Source organism: Erpetoichthys calabaricus, chromosome 4 (genome assembly GCF_900747795.2).
Source record: "Erpetoichthys calabaricus chromosome 4, fErpCal1.3, whole genome shotgun sequence".
Taxonomy (NCBI): domain Eukaryota; kingdom Metazoa; phylum Chordata; class Cladistia; order Polypteriformes; family Polypteridae; genus Erpetoichthys; species Erpetoichthys calabaricus.
The window spans coordinates 236,679,717-236,696,819 of record NC_041397.2 but is presented as its reverse complement, the minus strand read 5'-3'; the positions used below and the strand labels follow the sequence as shown (position 1 = coordinate 236,696,819).

Below are 17,103 nucleotides of genomic sequence, written 5' to 3'. Positions count from 1 at the left end.
TTTTCCTCCTTTTTAAATAAAAAGAATTGTGGACTCATTGATGCCGTAATGACGTCCTGCAGTGGTGTAGTTGTTCCCTTCCTTCAACATATCCAAAACTTTTACCTTTTCGGCAATCGTTAGCATCTTCCATTGGCGCTTGGGCACGGCCCCTGGAGCAGTAGCAGGAGCACGCTGAATGAGCGAGACGAGACTTCCTGGTTAATGCAGCGGAATCGAATTCGGCTCTCCGTCGCTGAGCCAATCAGCACACAGGACTTAACTGCATGCTCTGATTGGGTAGATTCTCAGCCATCTGCCTATAGCGTCCCTTGTATGAAATCAACTATGAAAACCAACTGAGGAAGCATGTACCAGAAGTAAAAAGACCCATTGTCCGTAGAAACCCGCAAAGCAGCGAAAAATCCGCATTATATATTTAGATATGCTTACATAAAAAATCCGCGATAGAGTGAAGCCGCGAAAGTCGAAGCGCGATATAGCGAGGGATTACTGTATTGTCTGAAACTGAATAAACAGACAGTGGGCTTTGACTCGCCTTTTCACGTTGGCTGTGAAATCTGATCACCTCTTTTTTTCTTTCGGGCACTGTGTGACTTTCTAAACTTGAACTTTCGAGTGCCTGCCACTCTTTTGTTTCTTATACCACTATGTAAGCCAACAAATAGTACGTTTTTCCTTGCCTCCGCTTCACATTAGCTGAAATTCTTCTTTTTTTCACATGCCTTTTCCATTGTTTTTTTAACCAAACACTGAACAGAAAGTGATATTTACATTGATCTGCATATTAAAATATGTGAAATTATGGGAGGAGTTGGGGTGCGGCTGTAGGCATGTGTACATGTATTAAATTTCACATTCATTGGGAATTGTAAAGTGGAAAGTGTGTGGAACTTGACGTACAGACAGATTTTTGCATCTGGATTTTTTTGTGCATACACACATTTGTGTTTTTGTCTGTACACCATGTTTTAGGCACAGATATGAATTCAAAATATCACTGTTAGGGGGTTTCATTTTATTCAGAATTCATGTTTACCTTTTAAATCGGTGCCTTTGCCATTTATTCTCTGAAACGACGTACAGTTTGCATTTATTGAAACAAAGCCAAGCAAAAAAATGCAAAATGACTCAAAGAAATTTCAGCTAAAGGTTTCTCTGTGTTGTAAGTAGGAGTTGAAGCCTCCAAAAAGAGCCCTGAAGCACTCCAGGATATTCACCATCCTGGCCCAGATAAGGCTACACCCTAGGCAGCTAACCCCCAACTACTAACAGCAAGCTCTGGCCTAAGCAGGCCCCAAAGTGGGTAGCTGGCTTTGAAAGTTCCAAAATATATCAAAATGCCTTACAAGAGAGAGAATAACCACAAACCTCTGGCTTATACAGACAATCTTTATGAATTGAGAAAAAATAGAATATAGCAAAACAGAATAAAAGTACAAAAAGAGCAAAAAAAAAAAGTATTTGCCTAAAAGGCAACCAGAGATGAACAAGTCTGAATACACAATCTAAGAGCAGAAGTAATACTCAAATAAACCAAAACGCTCAAAAGTAAACAATACTCACAGTAACCTCTAAATAACTCCCAGTGATTATTCACTGCTGAGACCTCAATATAAAGGCAGAGAAAGGACCCAGCACCAGTGCGTCAGACACCCACCCCAAACCCCCACCCCCCCCCCCCCCCCCCCGGGTTTCCTACCACTATACAGATGAAGAGGCAGATCTTTTAAATATACAGGCAGTACCCGGGTTTTGTACAATATAGGGACTGTAGGTTTGTACTTAAGTTGAATTTGTATGCAAGTCGGAACAGGTACATTATTTTAATAAATGCTATTGTTGACCGACTGTAACCAAGTGCTCTGCCAATGAATGATGGAGTTTTACCTCTCTCTGACCTTTTTATTATTTCTACTTTATTTTCAATGGTGATGGTTTTTCTTTTCTTTACTGTATCACTAGCACTTGCATCAGATTTGTGTTTCAGAGACATTCTTGAAGGGTGAAGACAAAAGGTTAAGATGAGCTCTTCTGCACAGCACTGTACAGCTATCACAGCAGGCAGGCACCCCTCGTCAGCACGTCTGGTGTACTGACAAGAGACAACTTCCTGCTATGTACGTAATAGTACAAGCAGGCTTGCTATTGAGAATGAATGGGAGTAGAGAGGGGCGGTTCACCAAACAGTCACCTCCACTACAGTATGCAGCCTGCAGTGTGCGTCCGCCCACCCGAGAACGAACACTGTGCGACCAAAGGCGTGGAGTGAATCGGCAACCACCACCCCCATTCAACAGGCAGCCACCCGAAGCACACTACAATGCTACCCCCTGCCGCCCCACTCAGCCACAACCGGGTCACCACTTGCAGCATCACCAGCCGCCCACCGAAAACGATTCGGGAGGAGCCGTGTGTAGTGGGCGAGCAGTGAAACGCCCTACACCGCTCCATCCAGCCTGCGTCCAGTCAGGAGCAGTAGCTACGGCGGCGTAGTGGGCGGACAGCGAACTGCCCCATTAAGCCTCTGTCCTGCACATGAGCGATAGCTGTGGCCCCAGTGACTATGGACCACGGGTCACTGCTCGCTTGCCGCCTGAGGGACACTACACTGCGCGAGCAGCGAAATCGCACCCTTCCAGCCACTACTTACAGCGTCTTCCGGCCAAAGATGATGGAGTGGCAGTTAATGAGGCGCATGCGTCACAGCTGCGGCCTCGTTCGTAGGTCGGGTGTTCATAACCTGGGAAGTACCTGTACTGTACAACAATACACAATAATAAACCCAACAGAATATACATTAACCAAAATATCCAAAAAAAAACCAAAAACACACACACACAACCTAGGGAAAAATACTCAAGAGCATCAGCCCCGCTAGTTGAGTGAATTGTAAACTGTAATGAGATGTTTGTCTCCAAGTATTATTGTGAGAATAATAATCTCCAGGAGATAGAAATATGCAGCTAAACATTGTGAGGGACAGAAAGAGTTCAAAACCAGATCAGAGAGACCAGGCAAACAGGACATGAGGGTAAACTAACGAATCGAAAGTCAAGGACACAAATGGAGTTAAAAAACTGAAATGATACCTAGTACTTGGCCTGCTTGCCTGGAAACTAATAGTGTTGGAAAGGTATTAAAATTCTGACTTTGGTATCGATACCAGCTTGTAGACCTCTGTACCTGTAACAAAATGGTTCGGAAGCAAATAACAGTTAACTTCTTAACACCCCATCATCTTACTCTAGCCTCCCTGATGTTCCACACTGCTCTGCTTACTGATTCCCTCTTGATAGCATAAAGTGTGCGTCAGAGTAATAGGGCGGTGGCAGGTTGTCCTCCCTGAAGCACAGTTGAGTCTTCCATGTTAAGTCTCGATCACTTTGATGCAATGGAGGTGCGATTCCCCAAACACCACCCCCCATGAAGTTGATCACCTCAAAGCACACTGTAGCAACGAGGGAGCTTTCATGAAGTTTCCAGCACGTCTAAGCACATTTTTCTCCAGCTAATCCACCAAGTATCAGGTAAAGTGGTATGAGTGGAAAGCTGTCATTTACTTCCGGTACCAAAATGCCCTTAACAGTTTTACATTTTTAGTTTTATTCCACCCATCCATAGAAACTAATAACACTAAAATATCCAACTGAGGGTACATAAGCAGGGTAATGTCTCCAAATTAGTATTGTGACAACCTGTGATGAAAGGACAGTGACAATCACAGTCATGCAACACATCTCCCGAGTTGTGTAAACAAAGAACGGGACGGGAATGATTAGAACTTTTCACATTTAGATTTTTCTATGCTACAAAACCACTAAATAATACAAAATACAAGTACAACCATGTGCGATTAATACATAGGTTTAATAAGTGCATATGTTGTGAATTTCCCATTGGGATTAATAAAGTATCTATCTATCTATCTATCTATCATGGAGGTGTATGTTTCGTGTGTAGCTTTTTGTTTGCCGAATAAATATTTACTGGCATTCTATATGGTTAAATGTATAGTCCAGGGTACCACAGAAAGATTTCAGCATTCAGCTAAAAATGGCACAATAACAGGACCCCGCTGATTACCAAGAGGTATTTTACATAATCTACCAAGCAAGAATTTAGGTAGAAGTTACAAGTTTAAGATGAATATCTTTGATTAACACCTCTGGTTATCAGAAGTTCAGAAAGCAAGCCGATAACGTTGGGCAACAGTAGAACAGTTCAGCCACTCTGGCTCATGTCCGTCTTGAATAAGGGTGAGGGAGAGGAACCTGGCTTTCTCCATTTTCGTCAAACTGTTATTTTAGCAGAGAACACCTTGTGTGCCACTTGAAAGGTTAGAAGAATGGGATAGGGCCTACTTTGTCCTCCTTGAGTGTCACCAAAGAAAATCATCTTTGGAATGACCTATCATTGGTTATAGACCACAATATAAAAACAGAAATACCATTACAGTGAACCATCACAGTCATTTGACATCAAGGAGGTACAGAATTGTGCATCTCAAGGAAGTCTCACCCAAAGTCTGCTTGGGTTCCCCATTTTATTTGAGAACTAAAAGCTGCTTGCAGTCTGTAGGCATTTTAATTGCAGAAGAAATGAGTGAAATGTAGTTAAGAATGTCATTTTTACCCAGCATATGTGAAGGATTAATAATGGATATTTAAAGCGGGCATTCATCATATGACTGTGTCGTTAATATTGTAATATGGTGTGATGCAGCAGCACCTTATGTGAAGTTGTGAACAAGAACTCTTGAGTGTGCTGTTAATGTTGTAATTCAATTAGCAAATTCAGTGTAACCCTAATAATAAAACACCACTGAAAAGTGAACTGTATAAAAATAAATGTGTAGACTAATCGGTGTATCATGTTACATGTTATGAAATAAACTGAAATGAAAATAAGCTGAGCAAAAAATACAATCCGTGATAAACAGGCCTAAAAATAAACTGTCTGTAGAATATTGAGATGTAAAATGAATTATTAATAAGACTGTTTTACTGAGCCATTTCTTGGTGTTAAACTGGGGAAAGTTTATATAAATTGCAATAAAAATTTTATTTTTGTCTCAGGTGAATTCACTCATTTGGAGTATAGAGATGGCCTTTTGCCATTTTAACCCAGTAATCTGTCTATAAAGAAATTATATAAAACAGCACACCTTTTTTCATTTATCTGTCTTAATTTACAAAGGAGTTCATTTATCTTACCGAGATAATATGCTGTATTTCTTTTCACTCAATTAGACCCCAAAGTCTTTTCTTCTCCCTCAACACTATCATTTCCAATTATGATTTAATCCGTTAGCACTGCTGTGCAGTCAATCCTTTCCGGGGTTCAAAGCCCACATTTGATTCTTAAAGGTGTGGCATTGGCATGTTATTTGGAACCTAGATGTGCTACCAGTCTAAGATGGGTTGATATCTAAGTAAACAACGCAGACCCCAGTGTTAACATTTGCAAAAGAAGTGTTAATGTTTGTTATGCGTCATCTATTGGAGTGACAGATGCAATGCATTTTATTACTAAAATGTTTGTGATGTGCCATCTGTTGGAATAACAGAGTCATAGCAATCAGACAGACACACAAATTGACACTTGCACTTTATCCAAATTAATAAAAGGGTAAGTGCATTTAGTTCCAAAGCAAGGAAGCTCTTCTTTACTCACCATTTGTGGAAATCTAGAAAAAAACTATCAAGACATGTAGCTGAAGAAGAAACTCTGACAACCTTTAAGAAAGCTCTGGATTAGAGACTGAGACAGTTTTGCTATTAACTGAACAACTGAGCTTGATGGAATGCATGGTCTTCTCTTGTTTGCCAAATTTCTTATGTTCTTATTCTCGTGTAATTATGTTTTTTCTCCCCACAGATTTTAACATATATAGGTGTATTGCTGCCTTGCCCCCGTCACTAAACTGGATTAAGCGTTTTTCATTACATTATTTCATCTACTGTAATGCTGACTGCCTTGAGATCTGTTTTGTTGTTTTTAAACGAGAATGTCTAACTATGATCTGCTTGCAATCTTTCAGGAGGCAAATACTTACTCCCTTCCGAGCCTGGCGAAGGTTTCCTAAATTCTTGAAAGAAGAAAGACAAAAGGAAGAAAGAATGGAAAAACTTCGTAAGAAGGTGGCAGAGATTCTTCCGGATTTTGGCTCATGAAAGGTCTGTGTCCAGCAAGCCTTACAATATGAGCCAGAACGTGTTTCTTTTCATGAAAATCAAATACCATATTAATGAACTGTGTCTGACATGGTAATTGAACATTTGCCTTAACTGCAGGCAGCTACAGTGACTAAAGCTTTGGACTTAAACCCAGAGATGGTGGATTCAAATCCTACAACTGACACTGTGTGACCATAAGTATGTTATTTCACCTGCCTGTGCTCCAACTGCAACAAGAAAAGAAATGTAAAAAAGTAAATGTATCTCAAATGGTGTAAGTCGCCTTGGATAAAGGCATCAGCAAAACAAGAAATAATAATATCTGGCTCATACATATCACAGAATTGTTGTCCTGCCATTCTTCTGATTGCTCCAAGATGTTCTTTAATAGAAACCAAGGAAAACATTCCTGCATTCTGTTCAGTTTCAGTCTAGTGCTTTCCCCTTAAATGATACTAAATTAATCAAAATCTAGTTTGTTTTTTTTGTTTTAAACTCATATGTGTTATGTTTTTACCATAGGAAATCACTTATCTCACTGGGCAGACATGATTCTTAAATAACCTGGGAACATCCATCCATCCATTTCCCAACCCGCCGAATCCGAACACAGGGTCACGGGGGTCTGCTGGAGCCAATCCCAGCCAACACAGGGCACAAGGCAGGGAACCAATCCTGGGCAGGGCGCCAACCCACCGCAGAACCTGGGAACAACTTGTTAAAAAGTCTGTAGTGGACAGGAGTGAAGTTGGCTGCTGCAAGGACACCATACACAGGTCTTCTTCCTAGAACATCCGCCTGCAGTCTCTCCAGTCTGTGTACTTAGAACTGCTGGGGTTTCAGGGAGAAAGCAAAAAAAAAAAACTGAACAAACCACTTGATACTAAGAGAAAATAGAATGCTAAAATTCAGGAGCCCCGTAGTACAAGGTACCTGAAGCTTCATGGTTAATTTGTGCATTGTAATGAGTGTGGAGACAGACGCACACACACAGATGTAGACCACTGCACCTACCTGGCTCAAACGTTTGAAATGTGCTTCGGTCTACTATGATCTCTTTCTGTCATTTTGACTACTGCATCATTACATGGAATAACAACAGCAAGTAGAGTGTAGATAAGCATTGTGGTCTGTGGATATACTATAGGTTTTAAATGCTGCAGCTATATTCTGGCAGGACACGGCATGTTTGCATTTGCACAGTAACGTTAACTTCCTTTAGTTACAGTATTTCATAGATGTGCAGTCAGAAAGTGGATGTTGTGCAGCAGTGTTCATGGTTCAACTCGTATTGTTAGGCACATCTACTGATTCGGGTGTTTTGAGTACTGAAATCTGCAACTCCTGTGGCTCTTTATTATCAACTCCTTTTGAAGGGGCGTGACATATTGTTTACTTCAAATGCATATTTTGCAACTCATTCTCGCAAATATAGCTGCCAATTCATACCGTACATTGACTCCAAGACTATTGTCAAAACTAAACAACAGAGGGTACACATAGCCCCTGCAACAACACATTCACTTTTACCACTAGTCCATTTCTATCTTCAAATGCCAGTGTGTAATCTCATTTTACTTAAACACGCTGTTGCAATTGAAAAAATGTTTTATTTTTAACATGTGCTCTCTGCACATGCGACACCCATTTGTATGTTTAACAGAGGTCATTTTAGGAGACTTTGGATCTGTGGCCTGTTCATCGTAATCAGAAGCTTAACCAGGTTTACATGAGCACATCTGCTCTTTGCTACTCGGAGTACACCCTTCATGAAGCATTGGATTGGTTTACAAATTGGCACTCAGTGAGCCGTCTGATTGTTCCCACTTAGACTTAAGCAAAATTCACTCACGGCCATCTTCAGCGACACTAAGAGATCACAGACTCGCTTTGTCTTTCTCTAGATTTGCCTCTGACCTGCACAGGGTATGTGGCTATGAGATGTCTTCCATGTTTTGTTTTTTTTAAATCACTAATCAGCAACCATACTAATTTATAAAGGTTGAATATTACATTATCACACAATTTTACATTTATATCATTCAAATCTGATTTTTATTATTCTCAACTCTTTACTAAAAAAAGGTCCAAAAACAATACCTAGAAAGTTTACATTTTATTATGCTGTACAAATTCAAACAAATAGCACCTGAGAAAAGATTTCACAAAAATTAAACAAGAAATATACATACAATCAAGTCCCGCTAAGTTTCTTTTTAGAATTAAACACAGACCTTCTGCGAATATAGCCCCTTCAGTCAGTCTGTGTATGCAGTGCTTTTCATGATTAACAGCCCAAACAATATGCACTTATTTATCTTGTATCTGAACCTCGGGCAGTTTAGTTCAGTGTTGGGTTAAATATGGAGTGGAGAGGCACTATTTTGAGGCGATTGTTCAATAAATCACTTATCATTTAGTTTCATGTCCAGCATCTTAGTCACTGATCTTTATTCACAAAATCAGAAAGCCTGCAACTGAGCATAAAACTGGAAAGAGATAAATCTACTGTGAACCTCGCTGATCAAATACAAGTCTTAATAACAGCCAAGCCAGTGTACGGTAGCAAGATGCAGCTCTTTAAAGGTTTATTGTAAGCCCTCCTCCTGCTGCCACTTTAAGGGGATTCGTCTGAAAGTGAGACTCTCTTGGGTCGGGACATTTAGAGTTTTTAATCTGTCCACTTTATGGTTTGGGAATTCCTCTGCTTTTATTTAGATCCCTAAAGCGGTCGTGGTTTCTACTTCCATTAATTTTTGAAAGCAGAAATTGGCTTAATTTATGCAGTGTGACAAGTTAAAATAGACTTAGAGTACAGTTCTCTTGACTGGCATTGAACAGATGCTGGAAGAGGAGAGGCTGTCTGATGACAAAGTAATCAACCTCTGCCACCAGCTTGAGCTTTCAAAACTGTGCTAAACAGTAGCTGATTTACATACTACATTGAGTCATTCATTTTAGAAGTGCTTTACATTCCCATTTTCAAATGACAAGGGTTTCTATGTATTTCAGGGACAAGGAATATCTCAGAAAACCTGCAATGGTCATGATTGTCCTGCAATATTATGAAATCTTACAAATATGAATATTTTACAGTTCTGGTTCTAGCAATTGACTGTGTCTGCTAGTTTAAGTTACAAATGAGTGTGAAATTCAAATATCATCCTGATTTAAAACAATTGGCATATGTCACAGTTTATTGTATAATTATGTTCCAGTACAAATGCTCAGCAGTCACCATCTGAATTGTTTGAATATAAAATTGTCTGTTCTTTTGTTAAAATGGAATGAAATTTGCTGACTGTCCAAAAGCAGATACATCTGTGCTCAAGTATGGGGGCCAAACTGACTGTGTAATGCTACAAGTGAGTAAGCAAAATGCCTGTTGACTTCCCCAATCCCGCTGTCTCCTTTTAACACAGTGGCACGTGGACAGTCTCTGAACGTTTACTTTTTTCTTCCATATGGCAACACATTCTGCTGAGGTGCACAGATGAATGCTGGTCATTGGTCCAAGCATTTTTTTTTTTTTACTAAATTGTTAATATGAAATTGGTTTATTATTTAGTAATTATCAATTAAAACCAGCAGACACTCAGGGTCCAGAATTGTAAAATGTTGACACACTGTACGGTAATAGAACACATTAAAATGCCATTGGGCTCTTTGGGTTAAGAAGATAAATCTCTGAGATTAAAAAAAACAAACGTGGAAAAATAATTAAACAACATATTAACTAAAAAACTGGCATAACTTGAGAAAGACCAAAAGGTGAGCCAGTTTAAAAACTGTTTGATAAGCTGCAGAACGTTTTAACAAACCTGAAGCTTCAGTGTTCGACAGGTGGCTTCTATAAAGATCTGGGTGACTTGTGCAATCAATGCTTTGTCCCTGCATGTGCTGCAGTTACATAAAAGCCTGTGTAAATGGTCTGCCTGCCTGCTGCACAAAACACAAATGAATAGCACAAGTATTGCTCTTTGTTTTCACTGATACGGTGATATTGCATTGACAATAAAGATACATTCCATATCTAGGAAATATTGCATTTCAAATGTAATACATTCAAAATATGTAGTTTCCACTTAGTTCTAGCGCCACTCAGAAACAAGGCCTCTGCTGTTTCTTCAGCTAGTGTTTCATTGGTCCATTGGGTTTCTAGCCTAATAAATAAATGTTGCTGTTTATCTTTAAAATAACACAGTCACTTTTCACTACAAGTACTTCAAAATGAAAGGTAAGCTGATGTTTCAGAAGTCATTTGCAGCTGGGAATTCTGTGATATTTTAATAAGTCTAGCAATGAAAAGAGGCAGTACTACCTAATTCCTTGTTTAATGCTTTCACGTTGCTATAAAGCCATAACCTCTTGGTTCGATTTCTCTGTAGAGCCAGGCAGATACAATTTTCATAATACTGAACTTCTGTCCTCTAAACATTCAATAGTGCACTCTGTACCTTTACTTACATGTTTTTTTTTCTCCCTAACAAACACTGTACCTCTGTGGCTACACAAGTCAGGCAGAGCTCCTACCAGAAGTAAACATCTACAGTAGCTTTACATTGTAGTGTTATACGAGTTGAGACAACTTTAAACCAAAGCACCCCAGAAAAGTCTCATTGTCATTTACACAACATCTTCCAGCCTTAGTTTAGATGGAAAAGCAGAGGCACTCATGGTCAGAAACTCACGCCAGTTGTGGCTAAAGCCCAGGTTATAAAGGCCTGTGTCGATGATCAGTCCCCATAGGTATTTGCGAGCAGTTTTCTGCCTAAGTGCAATGCGAGCTTCCCGTTCTGTCACGTTATAGCTCACATTAATAAGCTGTATGACCAACAAGTGCAGCATTCCTGCCGTCACAATGGTGGAGTACCAGGTACAAGTGAAGCAGAGTGCGGAGCTGAAAGAAAAAAAAAATTGAGATCAGGTCTTTCTGTGGTTGAACACATGACCAGTGAAATGGCCAAGCATAGAAGTCACAAGTCTACCTCCATATATCAATGATAAGAGACCAATTCCATTATGGATCTGGGCTAAATAGCTCATAAATTTGACTATGTACAGATTGATAGCCTACACTGCAAATTTAAAGTCAGAAGCTCTTTACCAGTTTCACAAGTTCTGCACTGTGGTTTTATTTTTAATTTGTCATGTTCCCCAAAAAATGCATACAAACACATGCAATATTGTATTATGTGTCAGATGTCTGAAAATTTATTATTTTTAGCAGTATAGGTGGAGCTTCTGTTTTTAAATTCCTTTTATTTCAAAGCTAAACACACAATGAACCAAGTCAAATAATTGAAAACAATCATCATGAGGAAATAATGAATTCTGGGAACTGTCAAAGAATACTTCAGAGAAAACTTAAGCTGGGGACAAAATGGATGTTTGAGCAAGACAATGATCTGTTATGTTCAAATACGTCCACTAAAGTAGGAAGAAGAGCGTCATATTCTGGGATGGGCAAACCATAGTCCTGACCTAATTTCTATTGAAATGCTGGAGCAGGAGTTGAAGGGGACTGTTTATGCAATACAACCTTGGAACCCCACAGAGCTGATATATATTTTTCTAAAGAGGAATGAGGAAAAAAAAATCTTCCAGCAAAATGCAGTCTAATAATTGGCTATAGAAGGCCACTGTGTAAAAGTTTTTGACTTTTGCACACAAGATTATCTGGTCATTTGTTGAATATCACAGTCAAATAATCTAGGTGCTCAAGCCCCATTCATACTGTATGTTGGATGTCTTTTTTACGATATTTGTTTTATATATTCATTAAGAGGTCAGGTTCATATAATAGAGGCTGCGTATCCCTAATCTGAAATGCCTGGTAAAAGAAGTATTTTGGATTTTAAATATTTTCGGATTTGGGAGCATTTGCATATACATAATGAGATATCTTGGGGGCACCCTTGGTCACATACGGAAATGCAGGAAAACCAGCTAAAAGATGACTTGTGAGTATAATTCTATTATATCAACTAGCCATTATTATAATGTGCGTTGACATAACCAACGTATTAAACCTCAAACGTGATGAATACGACATATAGACTGTATTTTAGTTCCCTTTTGCTAACATAAAGCAATTCACAGCAGTGTCCAGTTTTGCTAACTTCATCAGAGCAATTTACTGCACTCATATTGCAATAAGGGCACCTGGTGAAAAGGAAGCTGCTTTTGCTAACCAGAAGCGGTGACATTCCATTAACATACAAGTCATCTGCAACTTTAACAGTGCTACACAGCATTTTTTAACATAGGTGTTACCCTGTCACTTTACTGTGGACAAAGCTCATCGACTGTGCTATATTGCTTAGCAGTGTTCAATGGTCCATGGGATTTCCCCAGAGCACTATACGCTTCATGAGAGCTCCCCTAGATCATCAATTATGTGTAGTTGCTTTTGTGACGCTTTAATCTTTATGGAGAACTCCCCCACCACCCTCATCTCACTCTGAAAGAATAAATCCATTTTGAATCTGCAAATATGTTATTCATATCTACTTTTTAGCATATACATGGTGCCCTCCATAATGTTTAGAGAAAAAGACACATTTTTCCTTTATTTATCCCTCTACTCCACAGTTTAAAATTACAAATCAAACAATTCAAACTTGATTGAAGTGCACAAGGTGCTACATAAATTAAAAATAAATACAATTATTGTAATTTAAGGGCGGCATGGTGGTGCAGTGGTAGCGCTGCTGCCTCACAGTTAGGAGACCTGGGTTCGCTTCCCGGGTCCTCCCTGCGTGGAGTTTGCATGTTCTCCCCGTGTCTGCATGGGTTTCCTCCGGGTGCTCCGGCTTCCTCCCACAGTCCAAAGACATGCAGGTTAGGTGCATTGGTAGTCCTAAATTGTCCCTAGTGCGTGCTTGGTGTGTGGGTGTGCCCTGCGATGGGCTGGTGCCCTGCCCAGGGATTTGTTCCTGCCTTGCGCCTTGTGCTGGCTGGGATTGGCTGCAGCAGACCCGTGACCCTGTGTTAGAATATAGCGGGTTGGAAAATGACTGACTGACTGACTTTAATTTCAAGGTATTTTCATACATGTCAGTCACACCATGTACAAATGACATTTTTTTTTATACACGATACGATCCCCCCCCCCCCCCAAACCTTTCGGGGCAGCATAATGTTTGGGACATAATGATATATATTAAAGCAGTCTTATTTAGTTTGTCACATGAACTGCTTAAGGGTTTTAGAATGCAGTGTACATGGTTCACTATGCAGTGCATGCATTTCAGTATAAGTGTTTCAGTGTATAATGTAAAAATATCACTACAACGCAAGCATTTCAGTATATAATATGTGTACCACTACAGTTGTATACACATCTCGGCATAGTGTAAACATTTCAGTATACAGGTAAGAATGACTTATGTACAAAATGGCATCTCATACATAATTGTTCTTCCCTTTTAGCAAACTTAGGTGGGCTCTAATGTATCAAATTATCTTTAAAAGTTACATCATAAAGTAGACTAACAAAAGTTCTATCCATGAGTTAGATCCTTCTGCTTTGTAACTCTTGCATCATCATCATCATCCCTGTTGTTCAGTTGCTCACAAAAGAGCACGGTTTGCAGAACAGAATATTGTCACTCATAATAAAATTTGGTGTACAGATTGATCAAGTAACACGGGCAATGCAAACATCAAAGTAAAGAATGGCAAAAATCACAAAAAGTTTAGAGGCTTTCAAACCCCCAACCTCACAGCACTCTGGTGAAGTTTTGAGTGTTGCCGCTAACATTTTTCCTTGGTACACTTTATTTTCGTCTGCATCTCAAAGACTTGTATTTATTTGTGAAAAAACATGGGAGAGGTGCTATATAAATAAAATTTGTTATTATTAAAATGAAACCAATACAAAGTTGTTCTAACCAACATAAAACCATAACAAATATTATAATAATAAAAGCACTTTTCTTATGGGTGTGAAAAAAATCACAAAAAGGACTACCATATACAGAAGCAAAGCACAACACTGACCAGTGTAGCAAAGAATTCAGTAATACAACTTAAAAAGAAAGAAAGATTTCAAAAAATTGAGTGTTAAGATTTCCATCAAGAGGCTTAGGCTAATTTGATAATAGCAGTGCCTATAGAGAACAGTCTACTGGAAAGGAGTAAGAGGAACAGCAGAAAGGTGCAGGAAAAGGAAGACTTGAGGAATGAAACAAATGTCACAGGAAAGAAAAGGTGAAACTAAAGACTGTGTGAATGAATATGTGTGTACGTCAGCCCTGCAATAAACTGCTGTCTCATTCAGGCATAGTTCCTGCCTTGTGCTTGAAGCTGCTGGGATTGACTCCAGCCCCTGCTGCAACCCTAAAATGGATTAAGTGGATTAGGGAAAGCATTTTGCCTTAATACTGGACTTGTGTGTGATGTTTAATTACTACTAAAGACTAAATACATAAAGATTTCCCATGTTCTAGTCCACATAGTTAATTTTCTTGCTCACCCTTAAATTTTAAACTTAGACTACTGTCTAACTTTGTCTTTGTAGTTTACAATCCACTCTTTCTTTGTCAGTATCTTGATTCAGTAGTCTATTTATTTACCTACAGACTCTGTTTACAACTTCCTAATGCCCTTAACTAAGTTTCTGTCCTTGGACTCCATGGGGTTATCTTCTGACCTCTTAAGATTTTTCAACGTTTGCACTACCAGATCAAGACTGTTCTTTCTTATTATTTCTGAAGTGCCAAGTGATTAACAGAAAAGGAAAACATTTACTAGAAGCCCACCTTGTTATCATGAAGTTGCCTAATGTTAAAACACCTCTGCTTTATGAATAAAATCATATCAGGACCTCAATAGTAAATAGCTTCTGTTCTTCTTTAGAATCATGCAAATGCTGGAAATTGCTGACGCCAACATTCAGACCTAGTGTTTGATCACATCTGAGGCCAGTTTCTATTTGTTGTAATAGTCCCGGCCACACATTCAGCACTCCACACTTGGTCTTTTTAAGAAAGCTTTATTATTTCATTTAATTGGTTTGTGCTTAGTTACCTGTATTGGTCATATACTCCGGGACAGTAGAACAGGGCAAACAACACAGACTGTCCCCTGCAGATGGAGCCAAGTGTCAAAATGATTCCATACACTGAGGTCATGAGGAAGAAAAACAAAGTAAGCAGGAAGGCACAATGGTTTGCTTGTCCAACACAGTTGTTAATCCTGCAAACAGAAAATACATAACTAAATGACAGTTAATGTGAAATGAAGAGTATAGGGCATGACGTTACTCATCATTTTCTTTTACCCCAAACTGTCTAAGGGTATCCTCAAAAATGAGAACTATAAAAATAAAGAATGAAGAATTCTCACCCATCCCCACTCAGTAGCAAAGAAAAGGGGTTGATTTGTCCCATAAAAAACTTCTGTTGAATTAGTTATAAGCAGGAAAGCATGGAGACCACCTGACCTCAGGAACGGACACTAAAAAAGGAAGGGGTGGGTATAACATAATCCACTTGACAAAAATTTACGTACCCCATCTACAATGTCAATCAAACAGAAGAAAGACCTCAGTTGTATATCTGCATATGAGATAATGAAAAATAATGTAGGATGCTGAGTTGAAATGTGGGCTGCTATTATTAGTTGTGAGAAGAAATGCCCATAAGACTAAAATAAGGATGTGTTCCATCTGATCAAATGATGGTTAAAAAGAAGAAATTGTTTTCTCCCTGGGCTAGTGATTGCAGATAATGTAGTCATTACACTCTACCATGCTAATCTAATTAAGAAGGAAGAATTCTGTGAAGTGCCCATAATGGACATAATGTATATACTATCCCAGCCAGTAATGCCAGTAAACTACGGCACTGTGAAACTCTTGCCACTCAATAACTGCTACATTCTATCCCACCCAAACTCCACGCTATTTGCTCACTCGGTCCGCAATAATCCATTTTGCTGTTTAACTTCAGTGACAAAAAACTGAAAAGTTAATGATGACTGCATGGAACCTTAAGGCTTTTTGAAATTAGCTCAGTAACTGGACAGTACTCACCCTATTCCCAAGTAATTAGCTTTCTAAGACAGCAGAAACCAAAAGTACAGTGTGAAAGTAAGGGGAACTTATAAATCAAACATATAGAAAATGTTTTCACTTACCAGACACAATGGTGGTCCAGCCGCTGTACACAGGAAGCACAAATCCGACAGTGCCCTGCCCTAGGAGGCCGTGACATTTTACATGCTGTACACCAACTCTTCTTGTCATTATTGCCATTGTTCTGTGGTGTCTGTGACTCACTGAACAACTGAAAGTCATGATGAATGCCATTAGGAGCGGTGTTGCCAACTCTCTCTGACTGCTTTTGATAGTATCTTACTGTGCTGTGAACATTAGCATGCATAATAGTTCGGAGGTAACCAGGATCCCTTTTAGTCCATGCAAGAGCTAACAATGTCAAGATTAATCCAGTAGTCACTGCTGCTAATTGCATCAGATGGACATCACCCCTTGGAACAACCTCAGTAACAAAGAGGTAGTACATGTATCCTAGAGAAAAAAGGACGAGGCTCAAGAAGAACAGAGTGTGGCCCTTTTGACGATGTGTAACGTAATAGTACCACAGTATACATATTGGAAGTGTTGTTAGGATTATGAGAGCCAGCAGGAAATGTAGGGCTGCAATGTGCAGTGATACAGGGAGCAGTAACAGGGGAGGCAACACGGTCAGATCCACTCTTTGGGCTCCCGAAATCCATGGTACACGGCATCTGTCTGCCAGTGTTTCAAAAACACGGTTTAGGGAATTGGGAGGCAGGGCCTCACATTTAAGCCACCTGCAAAGTGAACAGAAATAAAAGAATTGAGCTTATGGTCATTATTTATGTGTAACAATCCCAGACTAATCAGAAGCAGTGAGCTGTCAAGAGTCATTTTAAA

General features: G+C 39.4%; 2 protein-coding genes across 2 annotated transcripts in view; one reads left to right on the top strand and one right to left on the bottom strand.

The window, feature by feature from the left end:
* ccdc191 (coiled-coil domain containing 191) overlaps positions 1 to 6,395 on the top strand; it is a 45,512-nt gene extending 39,117 nt beyond the window's left edge. Inside the window, exon 17 of the mRNA XM_028800472.2 lies at positions 6,044 to 6,395. Coding sequence (XP_028656305.1) covers positions 6,044 to 6,176 — 133 coding nt within the window. The 3' untranslated portion in view covers positions 6,177 to 6,395. The remainder of the gene's footprint in view (positions 1 to 6,043) is intronic.
* Positions 6,396 to 8,282: 1,887 nt separating this feature from the next.
* The window catches only part of zdhhc23b (zinc finger DHHC-type palmitoyltransferase 23b), a 30,544-nt gene continuing 21,723 nt past the window's right edge, over positions 8,283 to 17,103 (bottom strand). The window contains exons 3-5 of the mRNA XM_028800468.2: positions 16,323 to 17,000; positions 15,213 to 15,380; positions 8,283 to 11,079 (exon numbers count right to left, since the gene is read on the bottom strand). Of these exons, the coding sequence (XP_028656301.1) occupies positions 10,806 to 11,079; positions 15,213 to 15,380; positions 16,323 to 17,000 (1,120 nt within the window). The 3' untranslated portion in view covers positions 8,283 to 10,805. The remainder of the gene's footprint in view (positions 11,080 to 15,212; positions 15,381 to 16,322; positions 17,001 to 17,103) is intronic.